The sequence below is a fragment of the Condylura cristata genome, unplaced genomic scaffold (assembly GCF_000260355.1).
Source record: "Condylura cristata isolate star-nosed mole 26May11 unplaced genomic scaffold, ConCri1.0 scaffold00021, whole genome shotgun sequence".
Taxonomy (NCBI): Eukaryota; Metazoa; Chordata; class Mammalia; order Eulipotyphla; family Talpidae; genus Condylura; species Condylura cristata.
The window spans coordinates 16,525,892-16,539,670 of record NW_004567122.1 but is presented as its reverse complement, the minus strand read 5'-3'; the positions used below and the strand labels follow the sequence as shown (position 1 = coordinate 16,539,670).

At 42.6% G+C, this 13,779-nt stretch overlaps 1 protein-coding gene across 1 annotated transcript; it reads right to left on the bottom strand.

The window, feature by feature from the left end:
* Positions 1 to 11,556: 11,556 nt before the first annotated feature.
* Positions 11,557 to 12,609, bottom strand: ZNF474 (zinc finger protein 474). Its single transcript, XM_012727824.1, has one exon. The coding sequence runs from the start codon at positions 12,607 to 12,609 to the stop codon at positions 11,557 to 11,559; it is 1,053 nt and encodes a 350-aa protein (XP_012583278.1).
* Between the last annotated feature and the right edge of the window lie 1,170 nt (positions 12,610 to 13,779).

Below are 13,779 nucleotides of genomic sequence, written 5' to 3'. Positions count from 1 at the left end.
CAGTCCTCCCCCCGTCTCAGCATTTGCCTTAGAACTAGCTCACGTGTTGACGTGCTTTGTTCCTCTGAGGCAGTGTGGCTGGTAATGAGGACAAAATGGCCAGTCTTGTGAACAGCTGAGCTTGATCAGATATTTTTATCTTCACCAAAGCCAATCAAGTCATGGGATTCTAAATACTGAAACTGAAGTAACATGGTGAGGAAGAGCCATCCATGCTGTCAGGTGAGAACACAGTCAAGATAGATTCAGGGTGCTTACTGCATCGAAAAGCATAAAGAAGAAAAGACTCTCTCAGGAGGTGATTCCTCTATAGAGCAACTCTGTTGCTCAGAAGGTCTTCCTGATGACAGGCAATGAGCCAGGCAATGTGCTAGGTACAGGGCCAAGAACTGACCTAGGCAGTGGGAATGACTACTCTCAACTCATCACCTTGACTTGGGGAATACTCTTCACATTTTCCTAAGCTTTCCCCAGGGGCAGTAGGTCAGGTAGAGATTCCCAGATGGCACGCACTCCATCTGCTCCACCTGAAATCAGGCTACTTTTGAAAACTGTTCTCCAGATGTGGACTTCCTAGGATCTACCACGGGTGTGGCCCTGTAAAATTTAGAAGGTTTGGCTCCCAGATGTGGCAATGCCAACGCAAGTCTGGCCTCATTATTTGAGAGGCTTCTATAGGTGATCTGGTTTGATTGGGCAGTGAAGATGAGCTACCCCAAACTGAGGCATGAAGGGTATGTGCCTGCTTCCTGCCCACAACGAGGTGGATCTCTGGTATTCACAGATGTCTCCTTATGACCCAGGCTGACTCCTTTTCATTGCAGCCTCTTCTAGGCTACACCTTAGAACTGTCTACTTTCTGCTTTAGACTCTGGTCCTCAGATTGTAAACTGACGGAGTGAAGGCCATTTCAGCTAGCACACAGGGAAGTTTACTTGTCAAAACAATGTTCTGAAAGTTAAACATGTGTTATCTTATTCTCCCAGGGGGCTAGGACCTACTTGCAGGATGCTACAGACACCACTACTCCCTATAGCCCAACCAGTCAGAAAGCATTTCCGATTGTGACTCTGAGCAGCCTATTTTCCCACTCCTTTCCCCCTCTCATCTCCCCAGTAAAAGGTATTTACCTATGTCTCATCTCTGAAAAATCAGGTAAACTTATGCCTGTTTGCATTAATGTGCCATTAGGTAGGCTGTTACCTACCTAAGGAATGGTGGTATTCTAGCTGGAATCTCCTAAAGAGTTAATGCTTTGAATCAAAGCACTGAATCTCTGACTATGAATTTTAAAATGCTTACAGGGAGTAGGGGAATTATTTTAGAAATAAATGTGCAGTGATATATTAGAGATCGTTGACACTGAAAATTCCCTGTTCTGTTTGGCTTTAAGCATTAAAGCAATTACAACATAATTTCATAGGAGGCTTGAAGGCTATCCTTAGGCAAAAGAAGCTCCCACAGTAAGAGATGAGCCTGGCTTCCAAGATTACATGCTCAGAAATTAAGCAGAAGCCTCAGGTCATTTCTTGCAGGAAGGTTTCCTCTCCCCCTCCCCTCCTCCCTCACTCTCCCCCCCCCCCACTCCTACATGGATCCCAGGGTGTGAAGCATGGCCTGTCTTACAAGGGTCTGAGGAAATTGCTATGTGATTATGTATCTGTTCAGCAAACATAGCAAGACTACTTCTGCATGGCAAAGCTAAACATAAAGAATCTGGACCTTTCACTGCTGTTTTAGATTTTCCACACTCCTGATCCCTTCCATTAGGCCAAATAATTGAGATGTCTGTGGTAAGAGCACAGGCATATCGTAGAATCCAAAAGTTTGGATGTGGAAATGAGAGAGCAAGTTTTTCTCCTCCTGATTTGAGGAAAGAGGAGAAGAAGCTCTTTTAGAAATCCTTGTACATATTTCCACATTGAAAATATTATCAATTAAGGAGCAGCTAACAGTTACCTAGCACTAAAAGCACCAGAGCCTGTATTAAGTAGACCACTTAATTTGTCCCGCTATATCAAGAGGCATTCTCTGAGCAAGAGTCAATATTCCAATTTTATAAACCAGGAAATTGAGGCACAGCATAGTTCTACATGGTGTTGCTGGTTTTTACTCAGATACTGGTTCTTCAGATGCTACCTTTCACTGCACTACCACTGGGAGATGGAGCAGAAGCTCACCACTGGGGATTCCTCAGCCACCCTCCCTGGAACATTCTCTCAATTGCACCACTTACAGTAGGAAGAATGAAGCTGGGGAAGTGTCTTGCTCAACAGTAAATTTCATTTGTGTCATGCTCTGCTGTGTGTGTCCAGAATCAGACTTCACGTTAGACTTGAGAGAAACCAACAGATATCCTATTTCTGCTCACTTGACTACCCCAAAAGTTCATTACTTTGGATTGAGTATTCCCTCTTCCCCATACTTTCTTCTTTCAACATGCAAGTAAGTCCTAGAAGAGACATTTCTATGGAAGGAGTTCATCAGATTCTCCCAGCTCCCTCCTGAAAATATCAATGGTTTAAGAGGCAGAGACGTACAAAAAGTGCTGAAAGAGGGGATCAAAATTTGTCACCAAGGACTTGGTTTCTTGAAAACACAATTGCAACCAACTTCACTGAGACTGAACGTGTGTAATTAAGTTTCCATATCCCCAGGCTTGCAGACAAATTATAAATAGCATTTTAATATATAGGAGTAACTTCATACTTTAATCTCAAACCTCAACGATTGCAGGGCTGGATAATCTAGAAACTGCTATTTCACATTTACTTCTGGTGTTTTCAAATGATCTTACCCAAATGTCACATCTGGAAGGATCGTTGTTCGAACCTAAATTGTTTTTGGAAATGACTGGATGCCACGTAAAGGAATTTTCCAATCTACCTGACTATTGGCCAACTATTAGAGGGTCCGGTACTTATGGGTTGGAGTTTTGTTTTGTTCCTTTTCACAACAAGAAAAACTTGGCCATTCATTAGGAAATGCTAATATTAAAGTATCTTCATCTATTGTATTTTAAAAAAGAGCTTGGTATTTTGAATATATAATGGACATTCTAGTTATTTAATTACTCAGCCTAAGATACAATGTTGAAAGATACCGTTAAAATTAAGAACAAATTCAAAGTTAGAGTCTCTATTCTTGAAAGAAACATGGTTCTTTTGGCTAGAGATTTTTTTATTTTTCTTTTCACATTGAGGCTCAAAATGCCTTTTTCTGATCCCTTAGAAAGATATTGGTAGGAAGATGATTTTTTAAAAAAGATTTATTTATTTAAGCATATAAGATCTGGGTACAGGCCAGAAGTTGGGCTGTGGGAGGAAGAAGCTCTACCAGAGACAGAGCTGGGAGAAGAAGAGGCAGATCTACTGAAATGCCCTGCTAAGGGGAGCAGTAGGTGGTCCAGGAGAGATCTGCTGTGCCATTGGGGTCATCTCCCTGGCTGGGGACCGAACTGCAGTGACAGTGGATAGCTCCATGGTGCTGCACTCTAACCTGTTGTGCCATCAGGGAGGGCCCAGAAGGTGAGGTTTTTGACAATTTTTTTTTTTGAGAATGCCCTGCCTTGAGGAAAATGATCAAGGGGTGCTCTAGGTCTAACCAGTGGGATCTGATGACTTCTGGTCACAGGATAAAATAAAGTAACAAAGGAACAATGGGAGGCAAGAGAGAAAAAAAATAAAACCCACAGAATGAGATCGTCACTTAGTTTTTGCCACCTTCTATCAACAGCGAGGGGGAAAATGGAAACACAGACACTATCTGACCTGGAACTTGGAAGCTGGTCAATTTCCAGTGCTTGGTTTATCCACAGCTTAAAGGCTGTTGAGCCCCTAGCTCAAGAGGAAAACCCAGGAAAGAAGTTTTACAATCAAAGGAAGGAGGACATCATCTAGAACAGGCCAGAAAAAATCTAGCCTTAGATAACGGTTGTTTTTAGTTTTCTTATCAGGTCTTCACTGGGACCCCAGCTTCCTGCCTTCAACCCTCCACCTCTGGTGCCCTCAATGTGGGTTTAAACAAAGAGCTGCCTGCGCACAGTGAAGTCAGGATCATGATGTCAGAACTGGTGTTTGGAGCAGGAACATCGGATCTTCATTTAGGTTCTAGATTTACTAAGAAGCCCGTCTTGAAGTTCTAGAAACTTTTGGTATCTTTTAAGATAATCTTATAGAGGTAAATATTTGAAAGAGATAAAAGACATAAAAAGGTGAATTACATAATAGAAAAGGAAAGCAAGAGATAAGGCCATAAATATATTTCCCTTAGTTCCATCTGTTCTTAAGACTGAACTTGTCTCACATTTAGCAGAGAGATGATGTTCACCAGAACGATGCCCTCCATTTCAATAGAGATTCCTTTAAAATTGTTCTGTGTTGTGTTTGGTGTAGTTCTAAGAATTTTGGAAAAGATTTTACTTGTTGACCTTAGAATTTGGATTTCTAGGAAGTATGTATATCCACTTCACATATTAAACAGGATTTACCAAACATCTGTGATGAGAACATGGGGGTGGAATCAGGAGATAAAGGTGACACAGAAAAGCTGTTTTATGATGATGTGTGAAGTTAATAATTCAGTTAGATAAATTCTTTGGGAGGATGACATATTATTGGTGTGTGCATTTTAGGCCTGAATAACAAACATTTCAGTATTTTCCCTTTAGAGAAATGGAAAGTCACACACTGGATTACAAAGCATTAGTCACCTGTTTTGTCTGGCCTTGGGACTCTGGGAAAGACAGCTGTAATTATTACAGTCTTTCTCTCTACAGATTATATAATCACAGACATGATTATATAATCATATGAAGCTGAGTTTTCTAAAATAATTAGATTGGGCTATAACTTGTACAGATGAGTAATTGTCTTCCAACTTTTTCCAATGGGAAGTCTTCTTGGGGGCGCAACAGGTTAAAGTGCAGTACTGCGAACCTAGCAGCAGCCACTTCAGCAGGAGTTCAATCCCCTGCCAGGGAGGTGACCCACATGGCACGACAGACCTCTCCTGACCCGCCCGCTGCTCCCCTCAGCAGTGTACTTCACTCAATCTGCCTGTTCTGCTCCCCGCTCTGTCTCTGGTGAATCCTCTCACTGTCCCCACACCTCAGGCCTATACCCCAGTTCCGTATGCATAAATAAAATCTTTAAAAAAGGAAGTTACATATTCATTTCAATGGCGATGCTGTTAATCTAAAGATGATACCTCCCCCCACCTTCAATAACCATAAAACCCACAAATTCTTTGGGTTGGCTTCTAGAGCCAATGGCACAGAAGAGATCTGATCGTGTTACCTTACAGTTGTACTTTTACACCAGAGAGCTGTGGGATCCTACAGTGCTGCCTGGGTATGCAGGCATGGTTGGCACCAAGGAAAGGTGAGGCAGTGGCAAAGGGAGTGGACTTTAGTAGCCCAGCTCTCAGCATCATCAGGGGCAGTTTGTGAGGTGGATGTTGGTTTTCATGACATCAGCACAGCTGAGGAGGTGAACTAGGAAGATGACTATAAGGGTAAGAACCCCCAGAAGGACCCACTAGGCAGTTTACCACTCTGTAGGAATCATGGAGGCAAATGGTTTTAAGAGCCATTTGTCCTGATTTCAGGGACTAGTTTTACTGACGAGATAAGGACACAAAGGATTGAAGAGTCTCTTCAAACCAACCTGTTTTCCTCTTAACACTTCCCTCTCTGTCATCTGACAGGCTTGATAAGCTTGCCTGATAATGTACGGAGAACATATAAAATGTAAGCTAACAGACTACAAAGCTCCTTCAGGTTCCCATTACCAACCAGCAATCTTGCCATCACCTGCATTCAACTGCTGTTAACGGGGAGAAATCTCCTCATGCCTAACAAGTGGGGATGGCATCTTTTAGGCCTGGTCGCCTTTCCCACTTCTTCAATCCTCTCTCCAGTGGATCATGATTTTAAGTCTTCTATATAGTCCAAAAGCCCCCTTGTTTAAGGAAACTTCTCCACCCAATATCTCTATTTCTAGCCTACTGTTTATTTCTCTTCTAGTTACCAGTCAAACTTCTCAAAACATATCCTATCCTTACTATCCAGTATATTCTGCAAGTCTACCACTACACCGAATATGTTCTTTTCCCAATTACCAAGCTAAATCCACAGTGACAAATCAGATAGGTATTTGATGCAACTCAACCTTTCAGCATTCCAGTCTTTCACACCCTTATTCTTGATTTTCTTTGATCAATACTTCCTTGGCACTGCACTCTCTATCCCCCACCCCCACAGTACTTCCATGCGCCAATTTACTAGTTTTTCCTTCTCCTCCTCAAAATCCTAAATACTATGATGCCTCAGGGCTCAGCCCTGGGTCCCAACCCAAAGCTGGGTCTGTTTTTCTAACCATATGCTCATTCTGATGACTTTAAATATAAGTTAATACCACAGAATTGTATACCCCAACCCAGTCCAACCTTTTATATTCCAGACTTGTCTATTCAGCCTGACATTCCCACTTAGCACATGAGTGTTTTGAATTTGCTATGTTCCCATTGGAAATATTGATCTTAATCCCCCAAGCCCATAATTTCTTCCCACTTTAGAAAACGGCACAATTAGTACAAACTAGATGCTCAAACTAGAAATCTGAGAATCATGCTTGACCCTTCCTCTCTCCTCCATCTCCTCTACCACCATGTTCTGCCCATTACATCTCATCTCCAACTTTGCTACCAACACCCAAGACAAATCATCATCAGCTCTCACCTGGATGCTACAATAACCAAACTAGTGATGTTTCTATATCCCTGAAGGAACTATGCTGTCTCCATAATCTTATCTGTGTGTCTGTTCCTCTTTTATTAGATTCTGATCACATGTACACTTTTTAGTTCTATTATAAGATGATTCTTACCTCCGGGTCTTCACACATGCTACCTTTGGCCAGAATGTCTCCTCCTCTGTGATTCCTTTCCCTCTGTGTTAGCTTATATCTTATATTTTCTCAATGATCTATCAGCCATGCTTAGAAGTCTATCAGATAAGAGAGGTAGAGAGACAGAGAAAAGGATTAATTTTAAGAGTCAACTTAATCCTTTGTGTACTCAAATCTTCAGTTAAATTGAGTCCCTGAAGTTAAGACCCAGGTTCCTAGGACTATTTGCCTTCATGATTTTTAAGTGCATTTTACTCTTGGCTAATGTGATCATAGTTCCATGTCTTGGTATGTCTCTCCCTTCCAGTGGTTTTCTTAAGCCCAAATCCTGAGTGCCACCTGTATCCATATTTTGAAATTTTATTTCTTCCTTCAGAATAAAAACTGTAAGAGATCAAGAACTATGTTTTCCTTTTTTATGATTATATTTATTTGGTATTTGGTATTTGGTTACTACCTAACAAGAAATAAAAACTGTAAGAGATGAAGAACTACGTCTACTCTTTTTTTTATTATTACTATATATTATTTGGTTTACTACCTAACAAGAAATAATTGTTCAATAAACAAACTTTTTTATTCTGTTTGCCAACATGCCCAGCCTGCCAGGGTAGTCATATCATACTTGTTTTGTCTCTCAATGACTTGATAAAACATGGGTCTTTGGAACTAGAAAACCTCCCTCTGAAATCAGCTATCAAACCCATGGTGTCACTCTGGGAAAATTACTCAACCTCAGTCTCTACACCTGGAAAGTGTAGAATATATAATGTGCTTCACAGTAATATCATGATTAAAATGACATGTATACAAAGTGCTTATCATAAAGATCATGAGAAGTGAGTTGCCTTTCTTTCATGGCTCTTAAAAAAAAACCAAGTTCTCCTTACATCACACACACACATTTCCAATCTGCCCTTCTGAGTCTTAGAGACCTTCACACTGATAAGTTTTGCCTTCAGAAAATGAGGTAATGAGCTACAAAACAGCATCTAAGACATCACAGCAATATATTACTGTAGCCCTAAATAACTGAACACAGAAATGGAGGCAATCTTATTTTTGATAATGTAGAAGACATTACTTTAAAAGAAAACAGCAGATGGCAGCACCAGATGCTAGAGATGTGTCTGATGGGATTTGAGCTCAAATCTGAACTTCTAGGAAGCCAGAGTTACCTTTTAAACTACATTCAGAGCAATAAAAATTTGCAAAAAGTTTCCCCTTATAAAAATAAATGTCTGCCTAGTAATATAGTACAGGATATTTGGAAGACTGCTCTACATGCTACAAGCAAAATCCAAAGAAAATAACCAAAAGCATTATCTGACTAATAAAAGGTAATTAGACTAAAGTTTCACTTTGGTCTGTACTTGTGTTTAATTAATTATCGTTGTGTTCTAATTAGCTTCAAAGGGCCTAAAGCCAAAGAATGAAATTCGACCAAGTTTTAGAAATGGATTTTTCCCCCCAAGTATTAAAAGCAAATCATAAAATGTATTCACTCATATTAAAACAAGGAGTAACAATGACCCTCTGATTGTATTCCTCAACATCACTTAGGAAATTACTCATTAGACATTGGAGGATCTCATTAAGTTGAGGCAGTTATTAATTTAAAAAGATTAACCGTGTTTTTCCATAATATGCATCAAAATGTTATTTCAAATTGATAACATTTTAAAATTCTTGCTAAACTGGAAACTGATTATTACAGCTTCTCTTCCTTGACAGAAAAGGGATGGTGATACTAACAAGACACCATGCTATGGGCAGGCCACAACCCCAGAAGAGTCATACCTTTTCAGTCAGCATCCGCATTGAGGGCTTAGTCCTTTTATATACTGCTTAGTGTGCTTGAGGCTTCCATGAGGTCAGCAGGTGAGAACTGAGCTTTGCATTCTCGATGAAGCACAGGGAGGAATTCAAGCCCCTACAGGCGTGGGAGGGCAAAGCCTCACTGAAGCAAATGCCCACCTAGGTCTTGCAGGAGGACATGTCTTAGCGACATTTGTTTGTGTTTAGTTTGGGTCAAAGAGAAGCCGGAGCATCTATGTCACAGGGAACGGAACCAATCTCTGTTGAGGAACATTCGAGCGGTGGGTAACTAACTCTGCCAGTGAAACCATCCATTGTTGTCCCACTGGAGTGAATTGTCTTCCAAGTACTGTAATCATTATTCTGAAAATATTTTTCTTACCTTAAGTCACTATAAGAGTGAGCCCCTTGAGAATATCAGGCAAGACCGCTGAGGCTAATCTAAAGTCATATAAAGGGTTCTAGATGGAAATTTTGTTAATTCACAGGAGAAAAAATGAAGCAAACATCTGAATTGTGAAAAGAATGCGTGTGTCAGTTAGTAGAAAATTGGCCGTCACAGGCAGATGAAATTCTGAAATCTAATAATGCATAGGGCAGTACTCTTATGGAAAATGGATGATTCCCAGTACTATCTACATGGTAAATGATACAAAGAACAGAAAACAATATAATAGACAGGATCAAATCACAACCCAAAGAGAAAAAGTACACTACCCAGGAGAGGCTTTTTTTTTTTTTTTTTTTTTTGTCGAAAGCACTGTGGGATGATAATTATCTTTCTAAGGAATGAATAAAGTCCATTGCTTCAAAGATCTTATGCCTGTCTGAAACCTAGGAGTTTTCCTGATTTTAATTCCACACTTGCCTTAAGTCTGGTAGCTGAAGGGACCCTATGTTGGATGATTTTTCCATGCCCCCCACTAAAGCCTGTGTGGTCCCTGCAATGGGCCAGCACACATCTGATGGCAGAGAGTGCCAGTTTCTCACTGCCACGCTCCTTTTCCAGGTCTGCTGACACAGCCTTGCCCTCTAGATGCCCTCGTTGGGAGAGGCACCCCTACCCAAGTCTAAACGCAGGAGTCAGCAAAGGGTCATTGCTGGCCTCTCCTCCTGACAGTCTCCCCTCCAGACGGCTGGGTGAGTCAGAAGGTGTCTTCTTGGGAAGCCGGAGGCCCAGGCCAGCAGCCTCTTCTAGGAGTCGTGACTGAGTGGGAACATGCTGTGCTCAGCCTGTTGGCTCTGCTCTTGGGATCACAAAGTATGTGTTACAACAACAAGCAGAAGAATTCTGACCACACTCTTCCCTATCTGGAGATCTGTAATGAGAACATTTAAAGTAAATGCATACGGTCAGGAAGCAGGGCTGTAAGTCAGAACACTAACGGGGTTTCTGCTTTGTGGCCCTGAGACACTGATTCTTTTGCTTTCTGAATCCAGACCCCACACATTTTGGAAGAAAAGCAAGAGCCAGAGGATGGGAAAAACAGATCATGTTTATGAGACCAGTCTGTAGCCATGCCACACTTAAGAGTTTGGGCTTTCATTCGGCAAAGAAACTAGCTGTTCTTTCTTCAAGGCTCATTGGAAAACTTGCCCAGCATCTGTTAGTCTGACTCTTCGGCTTTAGGATCATTGTCTTGGAATCTTCTAAACCAGTAAGTCCATGGTCATTTCATTTTGAACACAGAAATTAGGAAAAAATACTAGACATTTGCCAAAACAATGCAATAAAAATAAGTGAGAAAATCAGATTAAAATGAGGATGCTCTGTCCCCTACACCCCACCCCTGAGTCTCTGTGATTTATTTATTTTTTAATGATAACTTGAGTAACCTTAGGTTTCCTAAGACAGTCCATTAAAAGAATCCCTGCAGGTGGGTTATTTCAAGTAGCAAGTCGGAGAAAAGATTTCGACCAGTTTCTTTTCCGTGAGTGGACATCTGTAAGGTGTGACACAGGACAGCACACTGTTTGGGTTAATGGCAGGACAAAGTACAAGGACCGCTCTCGTCTTGCAGGCTCCTCATAAGCATCCTTTCCCATTCTGGGTGATCCAGAAACTTCAGGTAAAGGCCCAGCAAGACCTCAGTGCACATGCTCAGGACACCTGGAGTGATGCTTACGTAGAACTGTTCCAGTGTGGCTGGGTGCCTGGTGTCAGACCTAACAAGGCAGAGAGCGGCAGAGGAAGTAAGCATTTGCCAGAACCATGAACACACAGGCAGTTGCTTCAGTGTTCATACGGGGGTTAATTCCCCACTGGCTCCAATCATGTAAGTGTTAAAAGAAAGCACGCTGTTACTGCAGTCTACTCTTCAAGTGCTCCAGTGTTTAATTATTGTTAAAGTCATTTGGGGTTTTTGACATAGATTCTATTTTAGTAAGATAAATTCGGCATAGCCCAGCATTGCCAAGAATGAATTCCTAAGGTAGATGACTAAAATAAACCCGTAATAAATATTGGCTGTTGGAATGGGAATTATATCTCTGTAATGTAGACACAGCATTAATGACTCATTTCCAAATAATGGACTCTCCCAAGGATTATTGGTGTGAGAGATCAGGGAACAAAGAATTCCATCTCGCTTTTAAGCAGCAGAATGGAAGAGGACTGTTAAGTCCAGCAGCCGGCAAGGGTGTTCTTATGTCTACTTTGTCAGGAGACAGGCACAGCCCCGGTGGCTGACAGAGGGTTTGGGGTGGGCACAGGGAAGTGGATGTAGGCAATGAAAGAAACCATCGAAGGGGTGGAGAAGACTGACACTGGGACAGTTTTCTCTCGTTCTCTTGAAGACAGACTCATACCTGCAGGCCCATCCAAGGCATCTCATGTGGCATTAATTACCTTATCACTCCCAGCCCTTTTGGCTGAGTTCCTCCGCTGCTTGGAATTAGTGGACCCTTTTGGGCCACCTTCTTTCCCTAAGGTCAAATTCTGAACTTTTGGCCCACTGGATTGAGCTTTGCAGCTTCTCTGGTGGATCAGGAGGCGGTCAGGGGCAAAGGTCCGGCTACAATTTGGGCAGGGTACAAGCTGAGCTTGACTTGGCCACTCTTGGTTGGACTGACCAGCTGGAAGGGGCTGGGACTTCTGTGGGAGTGGCCGGCGGAGTTCTCGGGGGAGCCGATCGTTTTCGATTTTCCACTTCTCCAGGCATTTGGGCTCATGAATAGGAAGGGACAAGGTGCCAAATTCCCTACCACAAATGTAGCAGACCAGAGTCCTTGGTCGGGCAGGGATGCCACTAGCAGCTTTCTTGAGACCAGCAGAATCATCAGAAATGTTGGGGTGCGGGGCTCTGGGGCCCTCACCCTTTGGCTTACAACTTCTCTGATGGACAAGGAGGCGATCTGGCAAGAAAGTGCGGCCACAGCTGTCACAGGGAAGCAGCTGAGCCTGGGAACTCTGGAACGCAGCCTCATTCATCGCCTGGAGGTTATAGGACCCACTGCCGCTAAGAAGCTGTGGTTTGGAGGGTTCTGGCCTCCTCAGGTGCTTGGGCAATTTGCTGTTCTCAATGCGCCACTTTTCTAAGCATTGTGGTTCATGAATGGCCAGTGAGAGGGACCCAAATTCCCGGCCACAGATATAGCAGATACGGAATCCAGGCCTGCGGGATGGGATCACAGGAGGGCTGGCCTGGCTTTCTGACATCCTTCTCCTACTGGGATATCTTGAGAGTGTCACCGTGCGCGGTCTGTTTTTCTGATGGTTTGTTTTTATTTGTTCAGCAGAACCAACACACTCTGCTTCTGGTACAAGGCTGGAAAGGGAGTCCCTGGCTACCACGGCTTGGTTGATAAGGAAGGTGGGTTCTTTAGAATGGTGGAAAGACTCTTGCAATTTTTTGGAAACCTTCTTTGCCTTGACTCTTTCCATGAACAAAGAAGTCTTTCTCTAGCTCTAGCTCTGATTTCAGGCCAGACTCATCATGGGCTTCTGCTTAGAGGGAAGGACAGAGAGGCTGGCTGGCCCAGGGTTCCAATTGTTGCCAGTGCCCTAAACCCAAAGACGGTGACTCAGAGTTTCAATGCAGGCAGCAGTCTGGAATGCTGGAAAGTCCCTATTAAACCTCAGAGGCCTCCAACTTCTGTGGGGGGAACATAAATCAAGAAGTTATTTCACACATACATCTCTTAAGTTTGAAGCTGACAGAGAGCACTAATTATTTCTTCTGACCTGCTGTAAAAAGCAGGGAGGGTGATGCCTAAAAACAAATGGCCAACACACTCAGGACCCCAAGAAACACTTGCCAGGGCCCATCTAGCCAGCAGAGAGCCAAGGAATGCCCAGAGAAGGCAGCCTCTCACCCCAACCTACAGGCAGGCCTCTAAAGCCCGAGGTCAGTTAAGAGGTCAAAGAGGGGAAAGCAAATCCCTATCTAATCTGCTGCCTGGGTTGATAAAACTAGACCCTTGGAGCACAGTAGAAGAGAGAGTGAGTTAGAAACTGGACTTAACAATCAACACCCTTTGAGTGCCCACACAGTAAACTCCAGAAAGGGATGGAGTGAACAGCCCCCCTGTACCCTATTTAAGCTAGGAGTCCCTCACATTTCCTTGAAATTGTTTTCCCTGGACTCTGCCCACCTGGACTTCTTCCTGGATGTCCTTTCACTCTGTCTCTAATAAACTTTGCTAAAACATGGCTCTGAATTCTTTCATGGCCACAGTTAAGGACTAAGGAAGCTGAAAACTCAGAAACATTTAAGCACTCTAAACATTGGTGTTATTCTCTTTGGTTAGCACTGTAAACTAGTACATAGAATTTGTTCAGTAAGTGTTGAAATAAATATGAAAAAAATTCCATGATGAATTGCACTTTCATACTATCCAAAGTAGCATTTTGTCCAAGGAAGATGGATAAGCATATCACAGACACACATGGCACAAAGCAGCAGAGGCGTGACAGTGAGATCACAGAAGGGAGCGCCAAAGGCCTGTGACAATTAGATTAATGGAAGTGGCAGATCATGTAAAAACCCTTCCTCCCACTCTATTAGGGATACTTGAGTTTTTAGTGTCATGGATTCCCTTCACAGTTCTCGTA

Coding starts and splice junctions, on each gene's coding strand:
- ZNF474 (XM_012727824.1), bottom strand. CDS start 12,609: ATGGAAAGAGTCAAGGCAAAGAAGGTTTCCAAAAAATTGCAAGAGTCT.